Here is an 18,298-nt window from a genome sequence, read left to right on the forward strand (position 1 = left end):
GATTCAACAGGATGTTGTCGTTCTCAGGACGTGCCACGCCAAGGCCAAGGCAGAGGGAGCAGACCAGGCGGCCATGGCCTCTAACTCGGAGTCCAGCATCGCCCGCCTGGTGGCCACAGAGCTGTCCCCTTCGTTTCACCAGCCAGGTCCGGCCTCTTCTTGCTTCATATCCACTAAATATGTTTGTATTTCATTCTACACACAGATAGGATGCAAATGTTATTCATAATACTGATCTACTTGCAATAGTGGAATGATTTTTATTATATTTTGACAAGTTAGAGATAAAAACAACACAAACATATAGAGTAAGGAGGTAAAGAAATATAAAATACATTAGAAAGAAGACAAAGACAATACACAAATGAATGCAACTTATTGTGATTATTTTATTTTTGAACAACGTAGCATGGTAACGTCTTCCTGTACTAGTGTGGAAGGGAAGGTATTGCTTAAGACAGGCAGACCGCTAAACAAAAAGAACCTTGTAGACCCATGAATATATACTTTCATTTCACCATACAATGCAAGCGGCCAGCACAAAGCGGCTCCTTGGCTGGTCTGTTGCTGATGCTACAAGTACACCAGGACACGTCGCGCCTGAAGCCTGGGATGCATCTTTCCTATCCTCCCCAGCAGGGAGAGAACATAGAGTACTGCAGCACTCAACCAAAGCACAGTGTATACAGGTTGACTGCTATGAGTAACAGCCTATACCTCAATGAGACCTTTACAAAATAAAAAGAGCACGAACAATACCTTGATTTACAAGGTTTCATTTCCATGATGTCATATCCAACATGAATGACTAGTGAGGCCGACGGGGATGAACCCGTCTATCAAAGCTCCGGGTGTAAGGGATGAAGTCTCGATGTCTCTTTTTACCTGGTGCACGTGTGTTTTATGTATGGCGCGTGTGTATCTGTAACCCGTGTTGGCCCCACAGGTCCAGAGTATCTGAGGAAGCGCTTACTCCAGGACGGGGTTGAGGACAACGTAGACACCGACATGCACGAGCCACTGCTGGCCGAGGAGGAGCCCCTGCCCACGCCCCCGGAGAGCCCGTCCGTGAACGAGCTGGACCGCCTCATGCCTGGCTCCACTCCGGCCCGCACCCCGTCCCCCAGCCCTGGCATCACCGACAAGGAGGACCCCCAGCTGCTCCGGCCAGGGAACTGGAGCGGGGAAAAGGGTAGCAAAGACGGAGGCAGCGCAGGCAGCAGCAGAACCGCCAGCCGTCCCACCACCCCTTCGTCCTCCGCTTCTGTGCCGGCCTCGCCACCGACCTCGGCCCCCGAGGCGGCCGAGGTGGCGGCCCCTCCCGGCCCCCAGAGCCGCCAGAGCAGCGGGGTCGAGCCAGGCTCGGACCTGGAGATCAAGCCGCTGCAGAAGTTCGATGGCGAGGAGAGCGCCGCTGGGCCCGTGGACCCCGTGGGAACCGGCCTCATCTCCCAGGATGGAGACCAAACCGCCCAGCCCGTCTTCAAGGCACCGCCCAAAGCTGCCGACAAGCCCGAACCGGAACCCGCTGAGACGCCCGACGAGCCGACCCCGCCGTCCCGGGCCTCGTCCGTCCCTAGGATCAGCGTGGAACCCAGCAGCAGAACGCCCAGCAGGACGGGCAGCCGGTCGGAGACCAAGCCAGTGGAGAGACGGGAGCCCAGTCCCGCTCCGTCCCCCACACCCAAACTTCAAGCAAAGGTTGTAGCCAGGCCGGTAGAAGCCAAGGCTGTGATTGGCCAGCCAGCGGTGACATCACCAGCCACGGCGGAGCCCAGAGTAGAGGCCAAGCAAAAGACAGTCATGAAGGTTCCGAGCAAAGAGAGGACTGTAGATTCTGTGGAGTTAGAGGTAAGGCCACTTATCTTCACACGTACAACTAGTTTGAGAACACTACAACTGTTTGTCCCCAATTACATTTTGTTAAGAACGAGGTCAAAGCCACACGGGGTATTTACAGTCATGATCAGGGCCGCCGGACTGCGGGTATAAGTGACACAGTTCCAAGGCAGAGGGGGGCCCATGGGAATAAAAAAAAAAAATAAAATAAATAATAATTATGTCTGTAGAATTCTACCATCCCCTAGGAGCCCCCCCCCTCATCAACAATTGTTCCTATGCCTTAGGCGAAAGGGCCGATAAATATTTTCACCGTAATAAAGTCAAGTTTAGGGCAAAATATATGAATATATCACTTTCGTCTTCAAGGGATAGGACTTGGACTTGCACTTATTTACGACTCTCCATGCCAAATAAATGATCACCTGTTAAGGTCCAACGTGTTTGTTCCTTTTTGTTGGGCTAAGTGCAGGGTTGGTACTCACCTGTAATACCTGTATATATCAGTAGGATTCCAGGGTCTGGGTTTGGCCTTATTGCAGCAAATAGCCTGCCTGCACAGCTCTTCTGTTTGGAAGTGATGCATATGTTTGTATGTTTGTATTGATTGTCGTCTTCTTCTTTCTTTCCAAGGGTCCGAACACAATCATGATCTGTATGGTCATCCTTCTGAACATCGGCCTGGCCATTCTGTTTGTACACATCTTGTCATGAGTCTAAAAAAAAGGTGAACCTAACACACAATGAAACTAAAGTGAAAGCTCCCTTTTCTGGGGAAATACAAGTAAGAACAATCGTGTGCCCAAACAACATCGTCTGTGGTGTGGTTTCAGTGTTTGAACTCCAATAGATGAAGTGCTTCATCCATGACTCTCTGCAGTAAACCAAAACTATGTTGGAGCTCTGTACATAATCTCTGCATCGGTGCAGTGATATGACCAACTTAAGTGAACATTGGTAATAATGTATTTATCTCTCTCTAATTTGTCATCTGCTGGTCTCCTGCAGGTCCACTAGCAAAGTTGGAGAGGGATGGCTTAGTCTGCCTTTTCAACGACGACCAGAGACCACGCAGGGAGTTGCTCTTAAAAGAAATGCCTTATATGGATGATCACCACTCTCCAAAGGTTCAGCTTAAGAGACAGAGGCTAAGTGCAACACTTTCACGAAGGGTATAGGAGGAGCTGTTGTCCGAATCTGAATGAAATTGGATGAAACTCAGTTCATGTGAATGTGATGCTGTATGTAGGGGTCTCTGGGACCTGTGACTGGGATACGGCTACGTGATGTGTTTCAGTGAATGCACAAGCATGCTATGGCTGGCAAAGATGACGAGTAACAGTGTGTCAACACAATACAGGCAGCTTCGAACCAAACCCTTTGACTGGCAGTTGCTGACCTGCTCTTTAGGCACATAGTAGATAGATTAAATAATTTGTGGATTCCCGAATGTTTAAACTAGATAACTTAATTATTATTGCTGTTTGCCAATGTATATTTACAATTGATTTCTGGTTGATTATGGGCAAGATATACAAACTTAATACTGTCCTTAGGTCTCTTGAGCTTTTCACTGTTAGTACTTAGGAATAAAGTAAATGATTTGGAGAAGGTATTGTTCAAATAGGTTGTGACAAGGATTGAGTTTGAGCACATGAGTAAGTATCACTTATGTCACGGCTTCTTTTAATTTTTTGATCTTTGTGGAAAGGCTATTAACCAAGGCTGTATGTTGAACAGTAATGAAATGTACAAACCACATTAGAATTGGATCGTTCTGGACTTCTCACAATTAATTTGTATTTCTTTGGGGTAGTTGCAAAAACACACCTTACATTTCATAGTTTGGAGTTGATGAATGAAAAAATAACACGATTGGGCGTGAACATTATCGAGTCCTGCTTATATTTTTTTATGTAAAAACAATGTGGTGATGGTTACGATGGTTAGGTTTTAGCGGTTGGATGGATAGTTATGTTGGATGACGGTACAGAAAAGGGTGCGATGATAAAAAAACTGTAAAAACGGTGTTTATTAAAGTGTAGGCAACTATGCATAGGTTAAAAAAAAGAAGATTTTTGTAGGGAGGAAATGTATACCTAAAAAGCTATTTATTAATCGTTGGAATTGAGATTATCTCAAGATGGAGGAAAGGAATGATGAGCTCCACGTCTTACAGCACTGATGCGCTCCGGACAGTTTTTATATTTCTCCCTGGATCCTAATATTCATGCACAAATTCACAATTATTGTTATGCAGAAAACTATTTCAAATAGAATTGGATCTGTTGACGCTCGCATGTGAAAATCTGGAAAACAGGAATAGCTGTGCTTTATTTGTTCCCAGACACCATCAGAGCACTAATGACCTAAACATTTGTGATGCAACAGGTCAGAGACGTTCAAAATATGCATTATTTACTTACTCGATTACAAGCTTCAACAATTGAATAAACTATTTTACATCCGTAATTTGTGTATTCGTTTTTTACATGGGTGTAGGTTCCATTAGGAACAGATTTCTTTGTAGAAACCCTGTTTCTAAAACACATAAACAACTATCTTTAAAATAAGGATTGGTGCGATTTGGTAAAATCGCATTTGTTGACATGAACATTTCCAAAATCAAAACTTTCCAAATAAGTAAATGCAGAAAAAATACGTTACCTTGTGAAACATTTTTGAAATTTCCCGCATAAATGTTTCCAACAACCTTGGTTTTCTATGTTACTGGCCTTTTGGTATACCTAAGTGTTTTATCTACGTTTCAGTTAACATTCTGTCCAGTAACTGAGGAAACCAGTTAGTATTTTTAAACCACACCTGTCCCCTCAGTCCGACCAAGCTCTATTTAGACCTCCGCACAATGCCTCACTTCAGACACGGTCAGCCAGCGGCTTGTCAAACCGGTCTGAAATGCAGTCATTTTCCCTAGTTCTTACTTCAGATATATTGTAGTTTCTAATCAATCCGCTTAATGCATACAATTTTTAAAAAAAAACGTCCAAGACGTCACTTTACTCAAACGTGAAGCAGTAGACGCATACTTAAGAGCATAACGCGAGCCTACAGCGCCCTCTAGCTGTCTTTAGAAATGCAGTCATTTTGATGAATAATTGCATCAGTTAACCCAATTGACTGAAGTTCATTAGAGTATTTATGGTAAACAGCAAAACAAATTAAATTGAAGCTCAACTTTGCATCGAGGAATGTTTGGACTGCATTTTTTTCAATATATAGCCGTACTGGGCAAAACTTTCCAGTAGGGCCGAGCTCTCTGAGTGGTCAACGACGTGCGTCGCGACGTAGGTCGCATTGGTCGCGACGCAGGTCGCATTGGTCGCGACGTAGGTCGCATTGGCCGCTGTGTTGGTCGCTCGTCTGGCTGCTTTCAGTCGCTGTGGTCGCTGGCTGGCTTGGTCGCTCAAAGTCTATGGGCGGTCGTTCATCAGTTAATTTGCATGTTTTTAACGGTTTTTTTTTCTGTGACAGTTGAAGTACCAGAAAGCCATGCTCTCTGGCGAAAGCTACCTACAGCTCTTTATTGCTAATATTATTTTAATATTTTTCTATTGAATTACAGTTTAAAATGATGAAATCGTTGCTCTATCAGTTTCAATAAAATATATTAGTTGTAATTTGGGGCGTATTCAAATAATGTATTTTATATATTATATATAGCCTATTGTTTTGTTAAATGTCATTAAGCCTAATAAGGTATATTATATACAAAGTTCTTCGTTATAGAGTGATATATTAGTTGTAATTTGGGGCGTATTCAAATAATGTATTTTATATAGTATATATAGCCTATTTGTTTTGTTAAATGTCTTTAAGCCTAACAAGGTATATTATGTACAAAGTCCTTCGTTATAGAGTGAGATAGTTAAATATAAGTGTAACGATTGGAGGTCAATGCCAAAGTGGTACAAGCGGTAGTGACGATAAGGTACGGCCACACTGAACGCGTAACGCGCGTAAAGGTACGGCCACACTGAACGCGTTAGAGGCGGTGAAAATCTGCATTTTTGCATAGGGAACCATTGGTTTAGGCGCGTAGATGCGTTACACGCGCTAAAGCAGCGTGATAGATGCGTTTTATGCACCTAAATAACGCACCAACGAACCAACGCGCCCAACGCGCGGAGTTCAAAAAATTTAACTTTTAAGTTCAACTTTTTCAAGTGAACGCTCCGTTCACTTGCATGGGTAGTAGTCCGGTAACTTGTCAACCCCAGCGTCTTCGGTTGCTGAGCAACGTCAACTTCTTTGGCGGACTATTTCTCTGCTAATCAACACTACGAATGCTGGTAATGAATAAATTGTAAAAAGACACACCATGTGAAGTTATTTTCGTTTTGGCAAGTAGCCATGGGGCTTATTTTCGATAATGACCGGCGACGTTCTATACATTATCCCGCTTATTACATGGCTACTTGCCAAAACGAAAAAATAACTTCACATGGTGTATCTTTTTACAATTTATTCGTTACCAGCATTCGTAGTGTTGATTAGCAGAGAAATAGTCCGCCAAAGACGTTGATGTCGCTTAGCAACTGAAGACAAGTTACCGGACTACTACCCATGCAAGTGAGCGGAGCGTTCCACGGCGTTGAGAAGACCCGTGTAATAAAGGCCTATAATATTTCTGTTTATGGCATAGATTTGTGGAAAATATCAGCCCGACTCATCGTTTCAGCACACACTGAAACGATAACTTGGTCGTCCATGTTCTTTCTGCTTCTGTGCGTCCTCCGTCTCTCTGCCAGTGACATCGGGTCAAGCTCAACGCTGATTGGCTATAGCGGCTAAGCGTCACGCGTTGGCGCGTCAAAAGTTCAATTTTTTGGTTGGTGCGTTGGGCGCGTTATTTAGGTGCGTAAAACGCGTCTAACGCGCAACGCATCTACGCGCCTAAACCAATGGTTCCCTATGGAAAAATGCTGATTTTCAACGCTTCTACCGCGCGTAACGCGTTCAGTGTGGCCGTACCTTAAGTATGCGTTCACACCAAACGCGACGGGGCGACAAGATCCCATACAAAGTGAACGTAGAGACCCGTAGAAAACCGGCGACAAGTTTTGATTTGTCGAGCCACACGTTCGCCCTGCACAGGCGGGCGCGTTCACAAGGATTTGTGTCGCGACAAATTCGCTCGAGTTAAAATATTTCAACTTTGACGCGACATTTGCGTGATGACAGCCAATCAGCGTTCAACAGCGTGGCCACTGAGTGACATATTTAACGTAACAGCCAATCAGCGTTCAACCGGCCAACTCAGTGCAGTGCAGTCCGGGGTGAACCGCGACTCCCGGAGCTCTATTCTATAATATAATATAATCAGGGTGCGATTTGCCGGTGGGGATGGTGGGGATTATCCCCCCCCACCCAAAGTATTTTCACCATTACATCGTAATAATTAACAACCAAAATACACAGGGTCCGTCTTCATTTTGAAACATTTTAAAATGTTTCTCAAAATTATCCCCCCCTCTGGTTTTTTCACAAATCGCACCCTGAATATAATATAATATAATATAATATAATATAATATAATGTAATGTAATGTAATGTAATGTAATGTAATGTAATGTAATGTAATATAATATAATATAATATAATATAAAATATCACGGCCAAAAGCTCTGTGCGCCTCCGGATGGCCGTAGCGCGGGGAGCTCTCGTAGGGATTGGCCTTCTCGGGGTTTGTTTACCTGCGTTGCTATGGTTACCGGTCTTGTGTGTTCCAACGGTTTATTAGGTAGGCCTATCTAATAAATCTCTGTCTAATCAATATTTCATTCACTGCCTCTTCCGTGGTCATTACAATATTATGAATCGACTGCGTTGGGTTCTCCGACGTCTCTTCCTCTTCGACAAAAGGTAAAGACATGCAATGGCGGTTATCTCGGCCGTGGTTGAGAATGATTTGGCATGAAGCACCGTTGGCGGGCAAAAGATGTGGCGAGACAAATTCGCCTGACAAAACTTGCACAGCGACAGATTATGATTTGTGGCGCGACAAAACTTCGGCGACAACGCGATTGTCAACGACTCTAACACGTTCAGTGTGGCTGTACTTTCAGGTTAGTAATCAAGAGGGCGGTTGTTCGATTCCCTCCACGGTCAGATACATTTTTGCTCTTTTAGTCAAACTTATTGACGCAATCGGCCTCTTTCATTTTAACATTTTACTATGATTTAGTACGATGGTATGATAATTGTTCAACGTAATGACGGGCTGCGACGCCTGGCTGGTATCGGCTGGCTGGCTGCGACGACAGGCCAGCCACGGCTGGCCGCTGGCCGCTGGCTGCTGGCTCTGGCAGGCTGACCGACTAGGTCGCGACCATAAAAGCGTCGCGACCCATTTGGCGGCAAATAGGTCGCAACCAACCAGAGGTATGGCTGTGTTAAGCCTATGTTATCAGTTAACATCTCATTGAACAGAATAAATATACGTGCGTCAGTATAGTAAAAACATTGGCCTACATAAAATAATATATTGGTTAGCTATACACTATATAGGCCACGATAGGCGTGTTTATTATAATAAGTAATACAGTGATGGATTATATATTAATAGTTGATTAACAATTGTATGACAGTTTACAGTTGTTTTGTCATCTGTGTTGATGTGCCCACTGATACAATTGGCCACTCCTACATAATGAGCATTTCAATGCCTTACAAATCAGCCCCCTCCCCACTAAAGCTATATATTATTGTATGTATGTTTTTATTATACTGACGCACGTATATTTATTGTGTTCAAAGAGATGTTAACTGATTACAGACTTTTGGTTATGGTAGCAGCCACGACGGCAATGGCTGGCTGCCACAGGTCGCTCATTCAGCCATACCTCTGGTTGGTTGCGACCTATTTGCCGCCAAATGGGTCGCAACGCTTTTATGGTCGCGACTTACTCGGTCAGCCTGCCAGAGCCAGCAGCCAGCGGCCAGCCGTGGCTGGCCTGTCGTCGCAGCCAGCCAGCCGATACCAGCCAGGCGTCGCAGCCCATCATTACGTCGTATAATTATCATACCATCGCACTAAGTCATACTAAAATGTTAAAATGAAAGTGGCCGATTGCGTCAATAAGTTTGACTAAAAGAGCAAAAATACAGCTGACCGTGGAGGAAATCGAGCACCCGCCCTCTTGATTACTAAACTAGCGTCACTACCACTTTTACCACTGTGGCATTGACTTCCAATTGTTACTTATATTAAAGTATATCACTATATCGAAGAACTTTGTACAAAATATACCTTATTAGGCTTAATGACATTTAACAAAACAAATTATATATAATACGTTATTTGAACACGCCCCAAATTACAACTAATATATTTTATTGATACTGATAGAGCAACGATATCATTTTAAACTGTAATTCAATAGAAAAACATAAAAAATAATATTAGCAATAAAGAGCTGTAGGTAGCTATCGCCAGAGCATGGCTTTCTGGTACTTCAACGGTCGCAAAAAACCCGTTAATAACATGCAAATTAACTGATGAACGACCGCCCATAGACTTAGAGCGACCAAGCCAGCCAGCGACCACAGCGACTGAAAGCAGCCAGACGAGCGACCAATGCGACCTACGTCGCGACGCATGTCATTGGCCACTCAGAGAGCTCGGCCTTCCTCAAACATAAACAGTCAAGCAAAAGATCTGAAAAAAAGGACAGGTCAACTTCAATAAAGATATTCAAAGACATAGTGCTGTTAGAACGATTTATTACCGACAATAGATCAAGGATCACATTTCCAGGCAAATCTTACAACACATCTAATACTCCTCCTCCCCCTCCCCATCTCCAACACTGTCAGCTCCCACCTCCTCATAATCCTTCTCCAGGGCAGCCATGTCCTCTCTGGCCTCAGAGAACTCTCCCTCCTCCATGCCCTCACCCACATACCAGTGCACAAAGGCCCTCTTGGCATACATAAGATCAAACTTGTGGTCAAGACGAGCCCAGGCTTCTGCGATGGCAGTGGTGTTGCTCAGCATGCATACAGCCCTCTGGACCTTGGCCAGATCTCCACCAGGAACTACAGTGGGGGGCTGGTAGTTGATGCCAACCTTGAAACCAGTTGGGCACCAGTCTACGAACTGAATCGAGCGTTTGGTTTTAATGGAGGCAATTGCAGCATTGACATCTTTGGGCACCACATCACCACGGTACAAAAGGCAGCAGGCCATGTATTTGCCGTGGCGTGGGTCGCATTTCACCATCTGATTGGCTGGCTCAAAGCAGGCATTGGTGATTTCCGAAACTGTTAACTGCTCATGGTATGCCTTCTCAGCAGAGATGACCGGGGCATAGGTGGCCAGAGGGAAATGAATACGGGGATAGGGCACCAAGTTTGTCTGGAACTCTGTTAGATCAACGTTAAGAGCACCATCAAAACGGAGGGAAGCAGTGATGGAGGACACAATCTGACTGATCAGCCTGTTGAGGTTGGTGTAGGAAGGACGGTCAATATCAAGGTTTCTACGGCAAATATCATAGATGGCCTCATTGTCTACCATGAAGGCACAGTCAGAGTGCTCCAGGGTGGTGTGGGTGGTGAGGATGGAGTTGTAGGGCTCCACCACAGCAGTGGAGACCTGGGGAGCCGGGTAGATGGCAAACTCCAGTTTGGACTTCTTGCCATAGTCAACTGATAGGCGCTCCATCAGCAGGGAGGTGAAACCAGAACCGGTGCCACCTCCAAAGCTGTGGAACACCAGGAAGCCCTGGAGCCCAGTGCACTGGTCAGCCTGGGAACAGAAAACAATACCACTTTATCTTCTGGATTTTGAAATTAGCTGTTACTTGACCTAAAGGTAAACGCATAAGTAAATGACAGGCGGAAACCATGATACATTGGCGCAACATAGGTGCAATCCAGATTTTACTTTGGCAAGGTTAATCATTTTGTCCAACTTTCCAATACAAACATTAGATTTAGCTTAGAATGGCTGCCTCCACTGACATGTTTTGCATCAGTGTGATGAGTCACCAGAAGGAGGAGCATTGTGATTTCGCATTGTGTGAAAAAACACCAGTGCTAATGCTAATGCTGCAGTGCTTGACACTCGTCAAGTGTTTTGCAGCTCATGCACTGCGAACTGACCAGGAAACCTGCGGTGTGCAGGTTTGCACACCCCTCCCGATGCCAACAATGCTTAGGGGCGGAGTCTCAGCAAATGGCACTGCCGTTTGGTTTTTATTACAAATAAATTGAAGGTACTCTTCCTGCCGCCAAAGTACAACTAGCTGGCAATCTGTGTAAACACAAAATCCTTAAAAAACTATTTCCCAATACTCAAATGGGAAATCAAATGTTTTCAATCAGTGTAACGCCCCTTTGGAGCAAATCCCAAATTATAAATTTTGGGTTTTAAACATCTTACATATGATTTTCATCAAAGCCATCTATGCTATAAAGTCTATTTTCTGTTGCCATTGACACCCTATAATGTCTCTTTGAGTGCAGCATGTCAAACTGAAGACAGCTGTCCTGCTTATATTGTGTATATACATTTCCCAGCTGCCTAAGGGGTTTCCTCACTTCTTTGCTAGCCATGTTTACCACCATCAATAGCTTACACTTGTACTTGGAGCCAAATATGGAATTTGAAGACCATTTCTAGAATGTGAGGCTCTCTTCAGTAATACCAGCCAGCAATTAATATTCACTGGCTGGATTTTAAAAATTGCCGTTTAAAGAAGATAGTTTCATTAATCTTAGTAACATCATAATCTAGTGGACTCCCAGACACCCTGAATAAGGGCCAGATACCCCTTCACCCATTACATAATCCATACATTCATCCTGAAACCACAATTGAAAATTACATGTATATGTATTTTGACGGAACACATTTAACCACAGTTGTACGAACCAGCTTGCGCATCCTGTCCATCACTAGTTCGATGATCTCCTTGCCGATGGTGTAGTGTCCACGGGCGTAGTTGTTGGCTGCATCCTCCTTACCAGTAATCAGCTGCTCAGGGTGGAACAACTGGCGGTAGGTCCCAGTGCGCACCTCGTCTGAAAACAGCAAAGATTTGGTTCCATTAATACCAAATGATTTAAGGCATTCAGTAAATAAACAAGGCAACTGAGAGGGGAAGCTACCTATGACAGTTGGCTCCAGGTCCACAAAAACAGCCCTGGGGACGTGCTTTCCAGCTCCAGTCTCACTGAAGAAGGTGTTGAAGGAATCATCTCCTCCTCCAGAGGAGGCCTTCATGCTGGGCATCTGTCCATCAGGCTGGATCCCATGCTCCAGACAGTAGAGTTCCCAGCATGCATTGCCCATCTGGACACCGGCCTGACCAACGTGGACTGAGATACATTCCCTCTAAAAAGATGAGAAAACAATCTAGTTTAGTACTATACAAAAAATACACCGTAAGTAAGATCTGCAGATTCACAGAGAGCACAGTTGGGGAAAAGCTCGTGAAATGAGATCAAACGCATGTATGATGGACATTGCCCGGCCCATTTCACAACTGAACTGCGTCATACTGATCGGGGTGGGGTTAGTGAGAATAGAGGATGCCTTTGTGTAGTTGCACCAGATACGAAAACATCATGACCAGACCACCTGACAGGCTGCAAGACTAATTATATTTAGTGACCAGAGTTCAGCTCACGGAGAACCTCACAAGCTACGATACATAAAACATACGAATGGAAATGCACTTCGCCTCCATTTCATCACATGGGATATTCGCAGTTAAAATGGCAACTGCGTAGGATGCCTCCTCTCGAGGCAAAGAGAAAATGAAACCCAATTAGAAATAGACGTCATCGACAGCGATACACCTTTGACCATTGCGAGCCTCGTTTACGGATACCGTTCATTAACTACGCGTTCTTCCGCCGAAATAAAGACGCCTCATTGTGAGCGGACGGAAGCGCATCGACGCCCAACGCGCCAACCTCAGCGGTCAGCTGCAAACAGCGGGAAACTGAGGGAATCATGTTCAGTGTATCATCAAATTAACAGTATGTATCCTGTCTAGCAATCATTTATTCCGATCGTAGGTGGAGCCAATAGGATGGCAGAACGGCTGTTTTTAGTCAGGGTCTACATTAAGGAGTGAAATCCGGCGTCATCGGGTGATACTCATCAATAACCCACAGTAACACAAACAACTCAATCATTTTGGATTAGGAAAACTATCACGCTCACCATTTTTTCTGATACGTCAAAAAAATAGAAGTAGAAAAATAGAAGATTAGACAAAACACGAGGATTGCAGTAAGTTCTTACAGGCAGACCTTTATGGGGTCGATGTAAGAAGGATCTAGGCCTGGCCCCCGTTAGGCGGGCTACTTTATACTTCCTCGTCGCGGAAAGGGGCTGCTCAATCCCATTGGCTGAGTGTCACATGAGCACGTTTCTATTGGATGAACCAGTACAGTATGTCGTGTTCGTTCATTGTCACGACAAGGGACGACTCTACATTAAAGTGGGGCAGTCGAAAGAGGCGGAATTAGAGTCTGGAGTCTGAGACTGAATCCTATTCGCGGGTTAAATACATATTTCTTAGTCACTGACATTCACCCTTCATTACAATTTATGATGGGAACAGCATGCATGTTATTGCATGCAGACTTATTACGTTAAGGCATATTATAATAACGTTCTCCTCCACACACACACACCCACACACACACACACACACACACACACACACACACACACACACACACACACACACACATACACATACACAATTCGCTGTGTCACTAGGTCTGATTCCTTGAGTCTTGAAGGCCTGTTTTATTAGTCATTCAAAATGTAAATATCGCCCAAAGAACTCACAGATATAGCCTGCCTCCCCGGTCCACCATTTTGCCTTCAATACGTAAGATATTCCATTCATTAATGTGCTATTTTGTCTCGTTAAACCAGAACAAAAGCTCTTATGATTAGCAAATACTTAGTTATTTAGAAATAACTGGTCTTTGAGGCAGACTTTCTCGCCAAATTACAAATCAAAGGGGTGGTTTATTTAACCAATTCCATCTTGTATTGTTAACACTTAAATGTAAAAGATATATGTTGATTTGCTTTTCATGTTTATGGATTGATGTACTTAGGAAAATGCCTCAACGACCCACTTTAAATTAAATTCTTGTCAAGTTCACATTTCAATACTATATAAAACCAAACACAAGAAACCTATGACAATCAATGTGTTCATATAGGTAATGCCATAAGTTATATAGATATAGATATACAGAGTATATCTCTATATATAGATATATTCATTGTGAATGCTGCAAAACAACTAATGGTCCACTAATACAAATCCTTGAAAAAATACACACAAAACACTAGGCACCAGCAGATGTTGGAGGATTCTTTTTTATTTGGGCTTTTTGAAGATTCCATAGGTATGAAGGATCATGAATCTTTCAAGTCAACTTGTGTTAATACTCCTCTCCTTCCTCCTCTCCCTCACCCTCCACTGAATCCACTCCCACCTCCTCATAATCCTTCTCCAGGGCGGCCATGTCCTCTCTGGCCTCAGAGAACTCTCCCTCCTCCATACCCTCACCCACATACCAGTGCACAAAGGCCCTCTTGGCATACATCAGATCAAACTTGTGGTCAAGACGAGCCCAGGCCTCTGCGATGGCAGTGGTGTTGCTCAGCATGCATACAGCCCTCTGGACCTTGGCCAGATCTCCACCAGGAACTACAGTGGGGGGCTGGTAGTTGATGCCAACCTTGAAACCAGTTGGGCACCAGTCTACGAACTGAATCGAGCGTTTGGTTTTAATGGAGGCAATGGCAGCATTGACATCTTTGGGCACCACATCACCACGGTACAAAAGGCAGCAGGCCATGTATTTGCCGTGGCGTGGGTCGCATTTCACCATCTGATTGGCCGGCTCAAAGCAGGCATTGGTGATTTCACCCACAGAGAGCTGCTCATGGTATGCCTTCTCAGCAGAGATGACCGGGGCGTAGGTGGCCAGAGGGAAATGAATACGGGGATAGGGCACCAAGTTGGTCTGGAACTCTGTCAGATCAACGTTAAGAGCACCATCAAAACGGAGGGAAGCAGTGATGGAGGACACAATCTGACTGATCAGCCTGTTGAGGTTGGTGTAGGAAGGACGCTCAATATCTAGGTTCCTACGGCAAATATCATAGATGGCCTCATTGTCTACCATGAAGGCACAGTCAGAGTGCTCCAGGGTGGTGTGGGTGGTGAGGATGGCGTTGTAGGGCTCCACCACAGCAGTGGAGACCTGGGGAGCCGGGTAGATGGAGAACTCCAGTTTGGACTTCTTGCCATAGTCAACTGATAGGCGCTCCATCAGCAGGGAGGTGAAACCAGAACCGGTGCCACCTCCAAAGCTGTGGAACACCAGGAAGCCCTGGAGCCCAGTGCACTGGTCAGCCTGGAAACCAAGAAAGCACAAGGTCAGACAAGGATAGCAATTTGTATTGGGACAGGTAATCGTTCTTCATACTGAGATACCTACCAGCTTGCGGACCCTGTCCAGCACCAGGTCGATGATCTCCTTGCCGATGGTGTAGTGTCCACGGGCGTAGTTGTTGGCTGCATCCTCCTTACCAGTAATCAGCTGCTCAGGGTGGAAGAGCTGGCGGTAGATCCCAGTACGCACCTCATCTGAAACCAGCAAAGATTTGGTTCTGTTCATTCTCAATGGTTTATTGCATTTAATAAATAAAACAATGCAGAAGAGAGGGGAACCTACCTATGACAGTTGGCTCCAGGTCCACAAAAACAGCCCTGGGGACGTGCTTTCCAGCGCCAGTCTCACTGAAGAAGGTGTTGAAGGAATCATCTCCTCCACCGATGGCTTTATCACTGGGCATCTGCCCATCCGGTTGGATCCCATGCTCCAGACAGTAGAGTTCCCAGCATGCATTGCCAATCTGGACACCGGCCTGACCCACATGGATGGAGATACACTCACGCTGGGGGGTAAGAAGAGGTTTGAGATTAGAGCTTATGTTCTTTGGACTGAGATGAGTAATGTGAGTGTATGTCGTGTTTTTACTTAAATGTATTTCATTAAGTCTGAAACTCACAAATGCTTGGATCACACACTTGGAATTAGCTGAGAAAGCTTATAAAAAATAAATCCTGTCTTGGCTCTGCCTTTTCCCCCGCACATATTTTAAGGATCAACCCAACCCATGTTTTTTTCTGCAGAGCTTTTCTATGACGTAAAACCATGGCATATTGCGCATAGACTTCCATGGAGAGATAATCTAGGTCAGACATGTTGTAGACTTCGGTGTCTTTAAAATATAATGAGCACACTTTTCCCCCATCTGTCGTTTGAATGATTTGTCTTTGTCTTTAGACTTATTATTTCCATTATTCCTGATTAGTACTGTTTGGTTACGCGGAGGGGCGAAGACGACGACGACGACGACATCGGATGACACAAATGGTACATTTGGTTCCCGATTTATAAAGACTAATTGCGTGACATAGATTCGTTTTATGTACTGCACACTGAGACCTCTCGAAAATAGGCTGGTGGATTTGTAACAAGATGTCTGTTCAAGGAGTCTAATCTGATTTACAGAGCAGCAATGTGGGAAGAGGATTAGACCATGTTTTGCATGGCAGCAACGTACAATGAATTAAAGACCTAAATCTAAAATAATAAAGGCCTGTACATAAATATGGCATATAAAATACATTTGTTTCATTGATTAAAGGCTGTGTGAAAAAAAAGAAAAAGAGTATAATCGTAACCATAACACGATGTGACAAATAAATTGTGAAAAATCCCCCAAAACCCAATTCCAATCAGTTAAATAAACGACTCAAATTCGAATATCAAAGTAAAGCAATCATGCTTAAAATAACATAGCGTAAATGAAGGCTTACCATTTTGCTCGTCGAGTTTATTCAATGTAAAGGGACAAGTCTGGTGCGTGCGTGCTCGCTGCTGAGGTGCGCGGTGTCTGAGGCGGATCCGTGACGCGGCGAGGCGCTCCTCATCCGAGGGGGCAAGGTGCCGTGTGGTCACACAGGGGAGTTGCCCTGTTTTCCTCAATGCTTTCACTAAGTCCACATTCCTCATTTGTCAATTGCAGATGACGAGTAGGCTAGTATCTGTATTTCGTGTTCTTAAATGGTAAAGTCTACAATGAATGGACCCTAGAGGACGCTCCTTTAACGCACGCACATTACCTCATTTGGTCAGCAGGTAGATGATCCGCCGTCTGAGCTGGTGCAGGAGATCAGTGCGAGCAACATTTGTTTCTGTTTTAATAAATTGTTTTAATAAACTGCAGCACAGAACGCAGACCTATGAATTGGAAACATCGCAGGACCATATGGCAGCATCAACGGTTCCCACACGGGAGCGGTGCTTTGGGTATAGGTGTAGGCTACACAAAGAGACGTGTTTTGTCATACAGGCCCACGTTTGATATTCATTTGTTTAATTGTATTTAATTGTTCTTAACATATTTGAATGTTCTCCTTTTCATTGGCACTAGTCTCGTGGCTGGGTAGGATTTGTCTGCTGTAGTCGCTCGATTGGACATCATTCTCAGGTTAGAATAGTCTAGTGAGAACCCCGTCCCGAGTCGACAAGCCTGTAGTTCACAGCCTCGTCAGGGGCTCTGAAGCCCTACCTCACCACACAGACGATGATATTTGACCAAATGTTCCGAGCAACTCCTGTTCAGTGTGACTCATCTAGGGGAGCTGAGGAATCCGAGGCAGCTTATGTTACTGAATACTTGGCTGTTTGACTGCAGGTTTTTGGTGGATATGGTGAGCTTTGGGACGAATCGCAACATGATTAGGCCTACTTACACTACTCAGTAAACAAATTAAGAATATACAACGGTTACAAAAGTATTTGTATCCACTAACTTGCTAAACAGAACCATAACACAATCCATCAGAATATATGGTAAGGATTGGACCTATAAACTCATCCAGTAAAACAATTATCTGCTAACCTTAGAGATCAGCATTGTAATTAATAGGTAAAATGGTCCATTAATGTGGTTATGGTTACCAAGCGGAAGTGTTCCGTGTTTATTTGACTTATTTAAAGCAGTTTAATAAATTGAGAATGTTTGTAGTGATGCCTGTGATGACATTTCTAAAAATGTATCTATAATCTGATATATGAGCTTCAATCGTCAAACATACTAGATGCACACATGGTTCTTCTCCCAATGAATCGCCCAGCTCTAAACATGTCAGTGTTACAATCAAACCATCAAGAACGAGCATCTCAAAGGAAACTCTTGATACTCTGGACCATGGCCCATTCATCTAGCCACAGGAAGATCTGCAATGGCTTATTATGGAGCCTTCTTGCTTTTGGAAAGAGACATCCAGATGATGACTGTTTTCTATGTTATAAATCCATGGGCTGTATGTGTCAAGGAGTACTTTGCTATTGCTCCTTCAACGCCTTCCTGGTA

The 18,298-nt window shown here is 44.4% G+C and overlaps 3 protein-coding genes across 3 annotated transcripts in view; 1 reads left to right on the top strand and 2 right to left on the bottom strand.

Annotated features, from left to right (window-relative positions):
* The window catches only part of jph2 (junctophilin 2), a gene marked incomplete at its 5' end in the record, with an annotated part of 12,629 nt that extends 9,644 nt beyond the window's left edge, over positions 1–2,985 (top strand). The window contains 4 exons of the mRNA XM_079740707.1: positions 28–146; positions 947–1,851; positions 2,473–2,566; positions 2,848–2,985. Coding sequence (XP_079596833.1) covers positions 28–146; positions 947–1,851; positions 2,473–2,553 — 1,105 coding nt within the window. The 3' untranslated portion in view covers positions 2,554–2,566; positions 2,848–2,985. The remainder of the gene's footprint in view (positions 1–27; positions 147–946; positions 1,852–2,472; positions 2,567–2,847) is intronic.
* Positions 2,986–9,595: 6,610 nt separating this feature from the next.
* LOC307078787 (tubulin alpha chain-like) lies at positions 9,596–13,156 on the bottom strand. The gene is made up of 4 exons (XM_079740760.1): positions 13,037–13,156; positions 11,974–12,199; positions 11,738–11,886; positions 9,596–10,609 (listed from the first exon to the last, which is right to left on the bottom strand). Exons 1-4 carry the CDS (start codon positions 13,037–13,039, stop codon positions 9,635–9,637), a joined length of 1,353 nt encoding a protein of 450 aa, XP_079596886.1. The 5' UTR covers positions 13,040–13,156; the 3' UTR covers positions 9,596–9,634.
* Positions 13,157–14,283: 1,127 nt separating this feature from the next.
* Positions 14,284–15,721, bottom strand: LOC307078902 (tubulin alpha-1B chain-like; the record flags this gene model as incomplete). The annotated part of the gene is made up of 3 exons (XM_079740912.1): positions 15,586–15,721; positions 15,349–15,497; positions 14,284–15,264 (listed from the first exon to the last, which is right to left on the bottom strand). Exons 1-3 carry the CDS (start codon positions 15,704–15,706, stop codon positions 14,284–14,286), a joined length of 1,251 nt encoding a protein of 416 aa, XP_079597038.1. The 5' UTR covers positions 15,707–15,721.
* Positions 15,722–18,298: the final 2,577 nt, after the last annotated feature.

The sequence above is a fragment of the Pollachius pollachius genome, assembly GCF_949987615.1.
Source record: "Pollachius pollachius genome assembly, chromosome: 8".
NCBI lineage: Eukaryota > Metazoa > Chordata > Actinopteri > Gadiformes > Gadidae > Pollachius > Pollachius pollachius.